The sequence below is a fragment of the Tauraco erythrolophus genome, chromosome 4 (assembly GCF_009769465.1).
Source record: "Tauraco erythrolophus isolate bTauEry1 chromosome 4, bTauEry1.pri, whole genome shotgun sequence".
Lineage (NCBI taxonomy): Eukaryota > Metazoa > Chordata > Aves > Musophagiformes > Musophagidae > Tauraco > Tauraco erythrolophus.
The window spans coordinates 70,798,672-70,814,385 of NC_141468.1; the positions used below are offsets into that span (position 1 = coordinate 70,798,672).

The 15,714-nt window shown below is 41.7% G+C and overlaps 1 protein-coding gene across 1 annotated transcript; it reads left to right on the plus strand.

Annotated features, from left to right (window-relative positions):
• The first annotated feature begins 11,965 nt into the window (after window positions 1–11,965).
• FGF23 (fibroblast growth factor 23) lies at window positions 11,966–15,410 on the plus strand. Its single transcript, XM_009977972.2, has 3 exons — window positions 11,966–12,188; window positions 14,350–14,453; window positions 14,973–15,410. The coding sequence occupies exons 1-3, from the start codon at window positions 11,966–11,968 to the stop codon at window positions 15,408–15,410; spliced, it is 765 nt and encodes a 254-aa protein (XP_009976274.1).
• Window positions 15,411–15,714: the final 304 nt, after the last annotated feature.

Genomic DNA, 15,714 nt, shown 5'->3' on the forward strand with positions numbered 1-15,714 from the left:
TTCCTTAGAAAAATGACCCAACTGCAAGCTCTTGTGCCTCAAGTTTGAAATCACAAATGACTCAGCAGAAGCCAAGAGGGCATTTGATTTCCTTTGTCAGAACACAAGAGTGAAGGAGAAAGTAAGAGTCAGTCTCTTCCAGCTGTTGGGTAACTGAGAGGGAGTCTGAGGCTAAGATAAATAGTTTGGGAAACTCTAGGTTTAACATATATAATGCAAACTGGAATTACAGTTAACTGCAATGACCAATCCTGGCTGATGAAATAGCTGTCACTGGAAAAAAATCCTAAAAAACAAACAACCAAGCATGCAGCCACATGCAGAGATTTTTTCTCTCCAGCCAAGCTCTGCATCCAGCTCAACCCAAAAGCATGTTTGTTTTGGAAGCCATAGTCTGCTGAAAAGTGTTTGGCCAAAATCCAAGGGGCCAATAAGTCCAGACGAGCTGGACGAGCTGTGTCCTTGTGTCGTGGATCTTGAGATGTGAGCATACTATTCAATCCTGGATTGCACGCATGCATATTATTGTTGGTTATTTTTTCTTACAGGACGTGGAACAAAATGCCTTGATCAGGACTAAATCTCTATCCCCTAAATTAACTGTTTACAATTCACAATTTTATTGTGTGCTTTTGATTTCATGGACCAGAGCTCATAGCACTGGAATAGCTCCTCCAAGTACAATGTGACCATACCAACTTACGTCAAATGAGAAATCATTAGCCATAAAGTATAAACCAACAGAATTGTTTGCAATTATATTTGTTTCAGGGCTGTCTGGAGAAGAGCATCATTTTTTTTCTTAAGTATTTGTTATGAGAACTGATCCATCCTGAGTTCTTCCAGGCGATCGGAGAATGTTTTTTTTCCTGGGGTTACTCTGTTTGTGACCTGGGCCCAGGACTCAGTGCACCAACATAAACCTTCCAGTTTATTGAAGAGGCAACAGATCTGCTGCTAAAACATAAGGAAGGTAATTATGATAACTAGCATAGGTGTCATTCAGTGAAATGACGATCTTTTTCAATAGCAGTTTAACTACCTCAGTTATCCAGTGAGGGACAAGCTAGCTTACGTTTACCACAGGGTCAAAACATAAGCAGCTACTGCAAAGTGGTGGAGACATGACAAATCCTTACTCTACCTTAACTCTTGGCAATGTTTCAATGCAGCCAGGCCTTCAGATCTCAGGCTGAGCTGATGGGAACAGCAAGTAGCACAAGCAACTTATTTGACTCTAACCTCATGATCTCGCCTGGTTAGATCCATAGTCCCCTGGTGAAAATATGTTAAGTGCTTCTGCACTTTAAAATAGCCATTTAGCTAACCCTATGCAAAAGCACTAAATCCCAGGGCTAGGCTAACAGCAATGTTGGGAAATAGGAAATTTTACATAAAACAAAGAATTTTCCCAAAATAAAACAATTAGACTACTTTTAGCCACGTGTAATCTGACATGAGATGGACATATGAACCGATTCTCTTGTTGAGGCTGTACATCTGGATCCTCAGTATTCCTAAATACCTAAAAGCAAGCACACCAGGAGAAAGAATACACTTTTTTGTACAAGACACACTACCTGGGTAGGCAGGTCAGCAGAACTGGATATGCCAGTGATGGACAAACTTTATCATAGGACAGACTTCAGAATCTAGATAGATAAGCTGCAGTCCTTCCATGCCAGCTCACCAGAAAACAACATTTTGCAAAGGCAAAGACTAGAGCAATAGACAATACGGGAAAGGGAAGGGGACATGTATGGGTGCTACATTCTGTAAATCTTTAGCAAATCTGTAGACATTGTGTTGTAGACACAAAAGAGAAACTTGTGGATTTCAAAAGAAGACAAGGATAATATCAAATAGGATTTATTTTCTACACCCCTATAACAATCAACATGCAGGTCTACAAGCCACTTGGGTGATCATGAAATTTCCTCCGTATGAAATTTCTTATGTATGTTTGTCTTCTGCACAACCTCAGTTTATGTTGAGCTGGTCATCAGCTGTCATGAAGGTGTTAACTTGAATTCATTTCCATTCTTTCCCCAGCAGTGGAGACTGAGGGTTGAAAGAACTGTGGAGCAATGGGTCTTGAAGTGACATCAGTGTCAAAGAGACAGTCATGTTCAGGCTAGGCAAGTGGTCTAGCCAGCCTCCAGCATGTAAGAAGATCCATTAGGGCTATGGAAAAGATAATATAGAAGATTTTGGTTTTTATTAAAAAAAAAAAAGAAAAGTGTTAGGTGACATTTCTAAATTTAAAAAATGTCAGCCAGCAAATTTTTGGTTTTGGAAAACTGAGCAGTTTGATGAGAGTCCAAAACTTCCATAAAGCTGATAAAAACAGCCTGCTTGTCTTCTTTGAAACAGAATGTATTTCCCAACCAGCCTGGCATCACATCAGCTTGTGCCAGCTGTGAAAATGGCCAAAGATCAGTAGGGTTCAGGTGCAGGATCAGTGTCCCGACAGCTGATGAACCTGCACATCCAGGGTGCAATGTGTCACTCAAGTTCCTCCTTGCCAGCAGCGTGACAGGCTAAGGAGGCAACATAAAGAACTATCGTGTCTGCAATACACAGAGAAATATTTTTAGCTGCAAATCTACTGGAAAAGCCATTCTGTGATAGAAAACTTGAATCAGGGGCAGGATTCAAAACATATCTTTGCCAGATTTTCATCAAATCTAATTAATCCTTGTCTATATGGTCTAGGTGCCCCCATCACAGAAATACCTCAACAAACAGACTCCAGCTTCTGAGCAAAGCTGAGCTAACACAGTGTTAAGTGAAAAAAAGAAGTCGTTGTTACTCAACTCCCCCTGCCCTTTAGGAACTTTGATCTCCATGTTGCTTTAAAGGAGTCCAGAATCATTCATTAGTCTTGCAGAAGCTTGGGAAACCTTTCTACTTTTCTTGCATTAGAAGTACTGGGTACAAGAGCAATGCTTGGTTCAATCGTGGGCTTCTTCGTTTACTGCTTAGGTTTTCAGACTGAAAAATTACTCTTGAAACTTACAGAGCAAATGTTTCTTCAATCAACTTTAGTTTCAAAGAGATCTCACTAAAAAATAAGTCTCAGAGCTAAAGCGCAACACACACAATTGTACTGAAGTAATTCTGACCATATCAGTCACAAACTATGTCACTACTGTCCACAGCAAAAGGACCCTTGGCTACATATTTTGTCTTTTGACAGTTTCACTTCATTCCCTTCTCCCTCTTTGCATTTTCCATCCTCTATGATCAGAGGGCTGGGGCACCTTTCCTATGAAGACAGGCTGAGTTGGAGTTGTTCAGCCTGGAGAAGAGAAGGCTCCAGGGAGACCTTCTAGCAGCCTTCCAGTACCTAAAGGGGGCCTACAGGAAAGCTGGAGAGGGACTTTTTGCAAGCGCATGTAGTGATAGGACCAGGGGCAAGAGGGTAGATTTAGATTAGATACAAGGAAGAAATTCTTCGCTCTGAGGGTAGTGAAACACTGGAACAGGTTGCTAGAAAAGTTGTGGATGCCCCATCCCTGGAAGTGTTCAAAGCCAGGTTGGATGAGGCTTTGGGCAACCTGGTGTAGTGGAGGGTGTCCCTGCCCATGGCAGGGGGGTTGGAACTAGATGATCTTTGAGGTCCCTTCCAAGTCAAACCATTCTATGATTTTATGATTCTGTGTAAACCCAGAGACTAGAGTAAGCTTAAAACTAGGTTATAATGAACTTTATTGTCTATTATCAGCTTCTACGTAACAGGGGGAAATTACCCTATCAGTTTATTGGAAACTGTCAAGAAATGCAGTGGTGTACATTGCTATGCCCAATGTCATTGAATCAGAGAAAGATTTAGGTGGGAAGGGGCCCCTGGAGGTTCTTAGTCCAAGCTGAGATAACAGCAGCACCAACTCCCAAGCTAGACCAGCTCACTCAGGACCTTGCCCACTCAAGTTTTGAATATCTCAAAGGGTGTGGGCCACAGACTCTCTGGGCATCTGATGGAGTGCTGCATCTCAGAGGAATAATTTTTAACTTCTCTCCAACCAAAATTTCCTGTGTTTCAACTTGTGACCATAGCATATTTCACATTAAATTACTGATACTTACTCTCAGTCTTAACGGATTTTAATGTACAAGTTTGGCACAGAAATTGTACATTACAGATGGCTGTTAGAGCAGAACGTTTGAAACAAAGCACTATCCACGGATACAGCTGGGAACTAATTCACTTACTTTTTTTCTTTTTCGTTTTTCCTGACCAAGGTAAAAAAAGGTATGTTGCGAATTCTGCTTCTGCTTTATTAAAGTCCTCCTTTTTTCAGTGCCATTCATTAACCTAATGTCACTCTGTTTGGTTTGCAAACACTACCTAGAAATGCTTTGTAGTTGCATTTCAAATCTGTTTGTCAGAATCTTTTGTAATGTTAGTGTATCTTTTAAATCTTGCAAGGCTGTCCTTTGTTTCTTTACATCTGAAACCAAGCTGATGCCAGAGGGGTCATAGAATCATAGAATCATAGAATGGTTAGAGTTGGAAGGGACCTCAAAGATCATCTAGTTCCAAACCCCTGCCATGGGCAGGGAAACCCTCCACTACACCAGGTTGCCCAAAGCCTCATCCAACCTGGCCTTGAACACTTCCAGGGTCCATTTTTAAAATGTCATCTTTTCTTCAGAAAAAACTCAGAACTTGCGTAATCACTAAAACTCAGGTGCAAAGCTGGGGAGGTAGACTGGTGAGATTAGAGTGCCTAGACGTTGTCTTCAGTTATGTCTAGGTCAAATATCATTGCTGTTGCATATCAAAAGAGATTTGGAAACATAAAATAAATAAACAAATCATTAAAAACAACAAAAAAGTGCCTTTAAAAACTTTTGTTTGTGCTTATAAGGCTGTCATTCCATCCCTCCTACTCCCCTGTGTAAGAGCACACGTTTCTCGAGAGTAAACTCATATTGCAGCTGAGAAACCAAATATCCTTCAAAAATTACGAGTCATTTGCCATGATAGCAAGCTCCATTTTACAACATCAGACTCCAAACTAAGTGCCACCAACTCCTACAGATTTTGGCAAGAGATAAGGAGTTTGGACATTTAAAGAAGTATCTATAAAGCTGAGTCCTCTACTTCATGTGTGTTGAACGGCAGGAGAAGAAAAAAATTCTTTTACCAGTTCAAAAGCAACACTATTTCAGCAGCATTTGGCTATGAGGGTTTGGATTCATGAAGAGGCCATAATCAAACATAAGAGCATTGAGAAATTTAAATTCCCTTCAACTCTGAGCACCCAAATGCTTCTGTTTCGAGTCTGAAAAGTGGCACAGGAAAAGCAGACTTCCCCAAGGGCACTTTTCTATTTATACTGACTTTGTCTCCAGTGCTAAGAAGAACGGAACAGAAGTGAAAGACAACAAAGCCGCTGTGGGCAAAATGCTTCATAACAGCTGAGTGTCGGCCTTTAAACCAGTGTGGACCCAAGAGGAGCCCTTCAGAGGCTGCTTTTTATCTTTTCACTCCCCTCCTCTGCAGATGAAATGGAAGATATAATAGTTATCTTAGTAGTTGGGGAAAAAAAAAAAAAAGAAGCACCAACATCTTACTGATTCTTTCAGTGCTATCGGCTCCTGAGACAATTCAGCTGGTGGTTCAGTTGCTGCTCACCCCTGGGGACTGGGGCTCTGCCGGCGGCAAGTGGCCCCTGCTGCCTCTGCTGCCCTGGGAGCTGTGCCCCAACCCACTGCCAACCAGACGGGCAAAAGCCACCTGGCACACATTTGACATCCTCTCATCTCAGGTCTGCCAGGTTAAAAAGCATTTAGTTGTACCACATTAGGGAATACAGGAAACAATGGAGATGTATCCATGGAAGTCAGAAGGGTCGTGCAATGAAACAAGGGATGGAGAAGTACTGCAGGTTCTCACTGTTGGGCATGTGGATTTTGTTTCTTAGAAGGTGAACTGAAAAAAATCAAGATGTTCAGGCTGGGATCTGAGCAGCAAGAACAACAATCCAAGGATGCCCAGTGAAAGCATAAAGGGGTCTCCATGTGAGAACTCAGATTGACTTGAGCTGTCTAGTTTTGAGGAAAAAAACATCTGAAACCTGACACAAGTACGTGTGTAGGAGCAGAATTAACTCGAAACTCTCTCACTTTTATGGTACATTATATGAAATTACAGGTTGTACATTGAGAGATCAAAATACATATTTTTATATATATATACGTATTTTAAGCCACAGATTATCAGCATAACTTGAGACCATAAGACACTGGGGAAGAGATTTTGGTTCAGCCACCTGCATCTTTCAAGCAGATTACTCCAGTTTGTTCATGTACAAAGTGCAGCAGCTACCACAGCCAACGTGAAAAGAGTTCTATCTTCATGCCCTCTTCCTTCATTTTCTTGGTGTACCCCCTCACACCTACACCTCCCACCTTGACCATTTGCCTCCTGCTTGCTCCTATGCTAGGACCTACTCCCAGATCCCCACCAACTTTCCTCATTTGTGTCAACCTGGTTCAAGGACATCCTCTCATCTACCTACCACCAACCATATTATGGGGTTGTTTGTGTCCATATGCTGACCTGAGCTGCAGGAGAAATAGGTCATGTGGAAAGGACTTTCCATCGCCAGAGGAACAGGTGCCACAGCCTTGGAGATTTGACTTCAAAAAACTAGAAGCGTCTCTTTGGAAACGGAGGGTACCAGCAGCTCTCATCACAGATTGTAATCATTCCCTATTCCACAATACCTAAGAAAATTCAGACCCTTTAAAACGACAGAAACACTCTCTGTTCTGAAAACGCAACCTTTTAGGGACTGGTTCTGCTTTGACTGGGAACTCTGCCAAGGATTTCAGCTGGAGGAGGAATGAGGCCCTTCATTTCAGTTAGAGCAAAACAACACAAACAGCATCACAAATGCCCAGCTGGGACATTTACAGGCAGAGAAGTCTGATTTCTTATCTACCTCTTCCTTAGAATATAGTGAAGTACTGGGGCTTTCTCTTTCTACTTGTTTTCGTTGCATTAAATTTTGAAAGCTCACAGTCTCTAAAGCCACTTCTAAAAAGCTGCCCACTAGACTTTTGGATTTGTGAACCAGAGCTGCAAGCTTTTCCCAGTCTTCTGTCTGACGGGGAAGAAAAGTGCCAAGAAGAAAAGACAGGCACTTCTCAAGATGACCATACATCCTATGTCCTGTAGAGAACCACATCGAGGAAGCTACTCTAGCAATAGCACTGCTTGAGCTGCCTGTGCAGGTGACTTAGCACTTTTGAAACTGGACATGGAATTCCAAAATGTTTACTACCTGGAGAAAGGGTGAGGGGGAAAAAATAGAAGACCCAAACCAATATATTTGGCAAGCACACTGCAGAAACAGCTAGAACACGCTGCAGTCCCAGACCCAGTGGGCTGTGCTTACCTCATTTTTTTCACGTAGGTGAAATTAGCCAGGATGTTTTCTTTAGTCGTGGGCAGTGTGACAAGAATGGGACATCCAAATAAGGTCACTCAGGATGTGTTTAACAACACCGGGTAAAGTCTGTGGCAAAGGTTCACGCACACACATACACACAGAGCATCCACTGTACATACCGTTGACTTAGTGCGTCATTATTCCTAAAATAACTTCTGGAGAGGCACTCCACCCTTGTATTTCCAACACTGAAGATGTGATTGTCCCAGAGCCAGTTATTACAGTGATTTTAAGGAAGAGGAGGGAGGGGGAAGGGCCCCTGATTTCTCTGACCTCTTTGAAGAGATGCAATGCAAATAAAATGGTTAAAAGCAGAGGCAGTTTCAAACCTGTCAACCCAAACTCTCTTGTGATCTTTGAAATAGCAGAGAGCAAGAGGCTTCCTGAGGCCATCCCAGATACTTAGATAGTACAGAGCTCTGCAAAAGGACAAGCCACACACCTGTTTAAATATAAATCAATATATTGTATTAAGCAACAGTGGTACAGGTGCTCCTACATGATGAAAAGTAGTACAGCACTGTGAGCATACGTGCATTTTTACTCGTAGGAGAATCCTGGAAGGCAACCTCATTATATTGAGTAGGAAATCCAATTTTAACTTGCAAATTTTTGATGATGTATAAAGTACTTTCAAGGGGTCTGCAAAAAGAAACTGAGAGAAAATTACTTGTAGTAACTTTTATCTGTTGTAAAAAAGCTTGCCTTTCCCTTCTAAGTCCTCTGCAGTTGACTGAAGTGACAAGTGATGAAAAAAAGGAGTTACTTTGGTAGCAGCTGGACAAAGGATGACATGCAATTGCTGAGATCAGGGTTTTACAGATTTGAAATGATAAAATTTTGATCAAAGAATCATCTAATGCTGAAACTCCAAGCAGTCAAACTGGGGGAAAGTCAGATCCCAGACTTCTCCCATGACCCTAACTCAGTTCCTTCTGTGTACAGTTTTGGGTATAATTTGCAGTTAAATGGTCATATTTAAATAAATTACAAAACTTTTCTCTGAGCATTTGTTTTGCTCAGCACAGAAAGTTTTGGTGTGTCATTTAGAGATACTCAGTGTTTTGCGTGCCGTCGGCTGTGTGTCTTGGGCTGGCATTCCTAGCACACGTCATTCCGGTGAGGCACAAGCATTACCGGTGTCACAGCTGAGGCACCTGGCCCGACTGAGCGCCCAGACCTGCGCTGCCTCTGAAGCAAGGAGCAAGGATGGAGCAGGAGCAGAGCTGGGATAAAGGCATGACAGAGAGAGGGAGGGTAATGGGACCCACTAAGGGTCAGAGCATCAATGATTTTCTCAAATACATTTCAGCCGGCAAGCTGGGGCCTGTCTTATCCATCTTTTCCTTTCAACCTTGCTCCAAAGTGAGCATTTCCTCACTTTGTCTCAGTGGTTCCTCACATCCGCCATGGGTGGTACCTTGGGGGTGCCTCTCAACTGCTGTTGCAAGATGGTTCCAAGGAAAGCCTTGTGCCACCTGACACTGGTTGTGTACCATCCCTGAAATAGGAAGCGGAAAATGTGGCAATGTGGCCATCCTGACCGTAGAAATATCTGTGTTCAGTCCTAAGGCGTAGGTCAACCCTGTCCTTTTCCATGTCTCAAGCTCCGCATGTGCTCACAGTGCTGTTTTCACAGCATCGACTTTCCCTCCTATCTACTTAAAAATGTAGGCTCCTCAGAGGAGGAACTAACCTATTTCCATGTTTGAACAAAACTTAGCACTAGCTGAATTATTAATTTGGATTAAGGTAACACTTAAAGAACAGCAGTTCTGAGTTTGCTGAAATGTCTTTGGTCTTCAAATTCAGTTCCATTTTTTTTCTTCCTGCTAGTCCAAGCAAAATCTGTGAGACTCTGTAGCTTATTCTTTACTGAGAACCAAGAAAAGCTGTCTTGATTGGCCAAACACCTCAGAACAATATAGAGATCTAAAAAAAGCAACATTGACATATATGGTAAAAGTCACAGAAATATTGTTATTATTGATGCAAAATCATAACGATACGCGAGAAGAAAGTTTGTCATCACTTCTACTAGACTAATGGACACAGCTGAAAAAGTAAGCAAGCTTTCATATGCTTGATTACTTCACCAACAGCTGGATGGGCAGGAGAAGGTAAGTGGCATACTGACAGAAGGAATAAATGGATCAGTCTGAAGTAAAAAAATAAATGAACAGTTAAAAAAAAAATCAATGCATGAGGCAGACATTTATAGATTTAAAACAACAACAAAAAAAGTCTATGAAAAGGCAAAATTTGCATTATCATGCTCACAAGCAGAGAAATAAATTAGCTTTAGCCCAACATCTTGATAGAACTCAGCAAAGTCTGGAGTTTCGCTGACCCTGTGGGAAACTTTGGAAAATGCCAAACAATTTAAGCTTGTGAAAGTAGTCTTTGCTTTGGTATATAAAATAATGAAACAGCTGCTCACAACTGGCATGGGCTAAAATGTGGTCAAACATCTGAGAACTGTTTCTCTGCAGCCAAGACATCAGAGAGAGATCTGATCAGTGCATAATGGCAAGCACAGAAAAATTTAATGATGAATATGAAATATCAAGCCAGAAAAACTGCATTCACAGAAGAATTACAAAAAATTCCAAGAGGATGTACTATTATAAGTGCCTCCCACAGAAACTTTTGCAGCTTCTTCTGAGGTATACATATCCACATTTCCATGGTAGTCTAAAGAAAAGGAGCAAAAGAAAAACAATACAAACAGGCAGCAACAAAAACCCCCAAACTTTTGTTTGAATATCAGAGTGAAAAACATGGGTGGGTAATTTCAACAACAAAGAGATACACCGCTTTAGAAAAGAGAAATAAAAATAACCCTCCTTTCCTTCCAAGCTGTCTTTCAATTAAGATGGTAAAGTATTTCAGATGTTATAACCAGTAAAACATCCAGCCTAGATTGTCTCTCAGTGGAGACAGCTTTGTCAACTTACTGGGTTTAGGATATGACCCTTATACACTTTGGCTAAAAAAATGCTGTCATTTACACAGGTGTATATACACTGACGCAAGTCTCTAGATTTACACAGGTGTGACAGAAGAATTTGGCAGAGTTTTTCTAATTTTAAACAACAACAAAAAAAAATCAGATCAGCTTTTGCAGTTGGTTACAGTCGCATCAATCCATAGTATGTCTGGTGCTGATGGCACTGCTCCACATCTTGTTAACGAAACTAAGAATTTTGCATACTATGTCCAACTAGAGGCTATAGCTGAACCCAAGACTGCTACAATTAAAATCCTCAGGTTTCTTTAAAAAAAAATAAAAAAATAAAAATAGTTTGTTACTCTTTTGAATTTTGCATTACTTTGAAAGAAACCTTAACAGTCCAGTTTTATAACCTGTTATTCCTATGATAATTGTTTTTTCCGTACACACAGTGTCCCATTAGTACAGCATTTTCATACAATTTTTTTAAACCAGAAAATTCGTTTGCAAAGCTGTGGAACATTGGCAGGACAACTGAAAAGCAGGTATTGAGTCTTGGAACATTTTTTAAGATCTCTGTCCTTCTATTACTTTTCAGCTTGGTCATGTCCCTTTGCAGTTCTTCCAAGCTTACTTGCTGTACCTGAAGTAATAAAAATGTGTTAATATGAGTGATTTCAAGTTTGATTCAGACCCAAGATCTACTGGCCATGCTAACCCCCATGACTCTCTAAACCACTGCCAGCCAGATGTGCAATGCAGGGAAAAGCATGCAGTTTCTAAGTGTTTTACAGGTAATTTTCAGCTGCTTGGCCAACTTCAAATTATTTAGATGACTCAAAATGAAACAGGAGAAATAAAAGGGACAGCTTATTTGAAGTAGGTTGTGCTCATATCAAGTTTCCTTTGCTTAAATGGAGCGACACAAATATCAGTTCAGCAGGCTCACTGCTAAACTTACACCGTAGTGAAGTGGTAATCAGGCCCAGGACAAGCTAATATCAGCTTTTGATAACGTTTGCAAAAAATTTTGACAGTGTCTGATGTTTCCACTATATCAGAATGTATTTTGGAAACTGAGTGGTGAGGTGGAAATCTGAATAAACACATCAGAGAAAAACAGATAATTCAGGTCTGAAGGGTCATTCCCTTCAGCAAAAGTGCAGTGCAGTGGATTGCTCTTCCTGGATCTAACAGTAGGGGCGTGGGAAGCTTTCAGATGTCACAGGGTTGTAGATAACATTTGAACATATGATTAGCTTTCGTGAGCTGTCTTTAGAAACCTTACATTTTTCCCCCCCGCACCTTAGCCAGAGATCCTTCCCTTGAGGTTTCGGGACACTTAAAATGTTGCTTTGACAAAAATCAAGGATGTGGAGAAGTTTTTCCTGTGTGATGTCACTTTGCTGCCCTTTATAAGCCTCTGCAGAAAAGAAGGGAACCTATCTGAGGATTCACACTCCAGACACAGGCAACCAAGGGAAAGCAAGAAGCTCAGAGGCGTATTGACTCGCAGATACCGACCAACTGCTGGGAACGGCGAGCCATGCCACGGACCAGTCCCTGCAGCTGCCTGGGGTACATGCTGCTGGCACTCTGTAGCCTGAAGGCTAACCTCGCCTTTCCCAACTCCTCTCCACTGCTGAATCCCAGCTGGGGGAATGCAGATCGTCTGATGCACCTCTACACAGACACAGAGAGGAACAGCTTCCATCTCCAAATCAACGCTGATGGCTATGTTGACGGTGTTCCTCACCAAACCATTTACAGTAAGTAGCTTACTATGGACTTAGTCTTCATGGGAGGTGGGGAGGAAGAACAAGACTTTTGCTTTCTCACTACTTCTAAAAAATGCCCTCCTCTCACTAGACAGGCAGGCAGAGGAGTATAGCTATGGGAAGGAAAACATACATAATTGGAATCCTCCTTTTGTTTAACAAATAAAATTGCTCCAAAGAAATCCAGTGGATGGGGACTTTCATTCCTCACCGAAGAAAAGTCTTATGGTTCCTGTGACACTCTGCAAGCAAAAACTACCTGTATTATCCTTCACGACATGATTTTACCTGCAGCTTCTTGTATAAGTTTTTATTAGAGGTTGGCGATGACATCCTCCAAAGGATCCATACTTCCCATTGCAGTGACAGTATTACCAAAGGAACTGTGCTGAGGGAACTCACCATGGCAGTGGTGGAAAACTGATAGCATTCATTAAATATTTATTTGGGGGCAAAGAGCTGGTAACTACCAAAACTAGGTCGTTTCCTTCCAGACATATCAGTACATCTCTGCATTGGAAATTGGCTTGTGAGACAAGCTTCAGATTTGTGTCTTTAAGGCAGACGTGTGGTAGAAACTCAACTGTGCATAGAACATGGGTAACTGAGTATGCAAAAGCTGATTAAACAGTGGGAAACTACAAAAGGCCAGACTGTCGTAAAAGAAGTGCTAAGCCTCTGGAGTAACCATTCCCTACTAAAACTAGAAAGTTCTCAAATTGTCTCGTCATAGTTTATTTTCATGGAAAACTAAGGTGTTCTTCTTCTTTTGCTGAATACCTGGCCCAAACATCATAGTCAGTAAAAAAATCAGTTTTTTTTTTAAGATCTAAGGTTCTTTCATAACATTTAATAGTACTTCTCTTTTAGCAGCACTCAAATCACAAGTAGCTAGGCATCATAAAGTCATATTTATTATTTTGCTGCATAACATCTTCATCCACTCATTTAAAAACGTAAGCATGTGTAACAATGTTTTTATGTGAGTATGTACGGAGCACAGGATGTTTTTAAAAGTTGTAGTTTAATCAATGAGAAAAAAGGATCAAGTTCTGCTATTTTTTTTTTTTTTTTTTTAGGAATTACTAATGAAACACTTGCAGGGATGCTTGTACTGTCTCGTTGTTATTCTGTCTGCATATTTAAAGGTTTTGTAAAACTCATTTTAGGTATGTTGTTCAAGAATCAGTATGATGTTTTAGAGAACAGCAGCCAGCAAAATACCATGTTTTGCCCGTACCTGCCATGAAGCGAATACACCAATATTTGGAATGGTGGAGCAGGAAGGGTGGAAATCAGACAAGGAAAGTGGGTCATGAGAAGGACAGTGAATGAATGTCTGCCAGGTCACCATGGTGCCACTGAGATGCCAGACAAACAAGAAGTGCAGGGTTCTGCACCAGGGCTGCAATAACCCCCTGCAGCTGCACAGACTGGGAGGAGGATGCATGCGTACAGCCCTCCTGGGTAGGACCTGAGGGTTACAGCAGGCACCGAGTCAAACATAAGTCAACGCACTCACTTTGAGAGGAAGGCAAACCACCTACTTGGTCAGCAGATCAAGGAAAGTTATTATTCCCACTTTACTTGGCGCTGGTGAAACTGCCCTTGGAGCACTATAGCAACTCCAGTTCAAGATGGATGTGGAGAAACTGGTGCTGGTCTGGCAGAGGGTTTTCAGGATCGTCAGGGGCCTTGATCACCATCTATTGGGAAAAGCTGAGGGAGCTGTGCTTGCTTAGTATAGCAAAAAGAAGGTTAAGGATAATCCAGTACTGCAGGGCAGTCACAAAGATGAGGGAGACAAACTCCCTTGGTAATGGCCGATGACAGAACTAAGGACAACGGCAAAAGATTCTGATTTGGGACTTCAGAGGGGATGTTAGGGAAAAAACTTGTCTTTGAGAGGTTACTGCAGCACTGGAACAGGGCACCCAGAGAGATGAGGGCATCTCCATCCTGGGAGCTTTCCAAGGCGCAGACAGACAAAGCCACTGCTAACCTGATCTATAGTGGGCAATGGTCCCAGTTCACGTGTGAGGTTGGTTCAGACCCCCAGAGGACACTTCAGCCAGAGAATCTGTGGATCTGTAAAGCAACGGTGCAGTGTTGAACTGGGCCCTGGATTTGACGTCTTTGTTTTTCTAAACAGGTGCCCTAATGATCAAGTCCGAGGGTGCTGGCTCAGTGATAATCACAGGCGTGAAGAGTGGACGCTACCTATGTATGGACATGAAAGGAAACGTTTTTGGTTCGGTGAGTAAGCTTTACTAAGGCTCAAGACTGAACGGCACGTGCAGGCTGCTACTGTGGCGCCTATTTTCTCAGCTAGGAAAAATACAGAATAGCTACAGCAGGAGGATGTAAATTTAAGCAAGCTGAAGACCTGTCAGTTAGGTTAAACTTTACTCTCCTCTTTGATTGTATTGAGTTGTAGAGCTGCCAAAAATCATCTGAGCTCCTGCTTGGGTAAATGAGGGGAGAATGAGATCCAGTGATGGACCAATCTGAATTTCTGCTATAGCTCAGAGCCAGGGGTTGGGAGTAGCCCAAACAATTCAGCCTTCTGAAAGAAAACAGCATTATAATACCTTTGCTGAAAACATGGGCTTGCATCTCAGATCTACATTTGACTGAGCTTGAGTCGTCTGAGTTACAGAGCTGGCAGATCAGAAAAACACCTGCAGCCACATCTCACCCCTCTTTCCGTCTTTAATTGGCACTTGTCATTCACCAAGTCCCTCTGCTCACAGGTGTCATATTTTTTTCCCTAAGCATTACTTCAGTCAAGAGGACTGCGTATTCAACCACAGGACGCTGGAAAATGGATATGATGTGTACCAATCTCCCAAACACAACTTCTTGGTTAGCTTAGGCAGAGTTAAACAAGCTTTCTTTCCTGGTATGAATCCACCACCATACTCCCAGTTTTTGTCCAGGAGAAATGAAATCCCTTTGTTTCGATTCAACACACCTGAGCCCCATAGAAATACTAGAAGTGCAGATATCGATCCAATGGATCCTCATCAGATCCTGGTTCCGCAAAGAAAGATCTCCGTGTTTGGATCTCAGTTGCAGCAGCAAGCAGACTTTTCTCACATGCCCAGAGAACCCATGAGAATCAACCAGAACGATGTGGTCAACCCAGATGACCCACATGCTATGATGGATGCCAGGAGGTACGCAAGTCCTCGTTTTTATATTACAAGATAACTGGGGCCCTGCTGCTTGGAAATTGAAGACATGGGTGAATATAACAGACAAAAGGAACTGTCTAGCATGCTCAGTCTGAATGTCAAAATGGCTACTAGAAACCTGAGAGACATTGGGAAAAAATCCTTAATTTTAAATTTTGTCCTTACAGATGACAGTTTATTGAAAAAACAAGTTGGACATTTTCTAATTGGGACTCTTTTTTACTGGAAAGAAGATATATTTTTAAAAATAATAATACAAATCAAACATTTTAGAGTCTGAATTACCTTAAGTGTGTATCAGTGAAAAAAAAAAGAACTCA

What these genes read in the sequence shown, in the direction of transcription:
- FGF23 (XM_009977972.2), top strand. Translation starts at nt 11,966, where the DNA reads ATGCCACGGACCAGTCCCTGCAGCTGCCTGGGGTACATGCTGCTGGCA. An exon ending in TCCTCACCAAACCATTTACA is followed by an intron (nt 12,189 to 14,349) that starts GTAAGTAGCTTA and finishes TTTTCTAAACAG; the next exon opens with GTGCCCTAATGATCAAGTCC. An exon ending in AAGGAAACGTTTTTGGTTCG is followed by an intron (nt 14,454 to 14,972) that starts GTGAGTAAGCTT and finishes TTTTTCCCTAAG; the next exon opens with CATTACTTCAGTCAAGAGGA.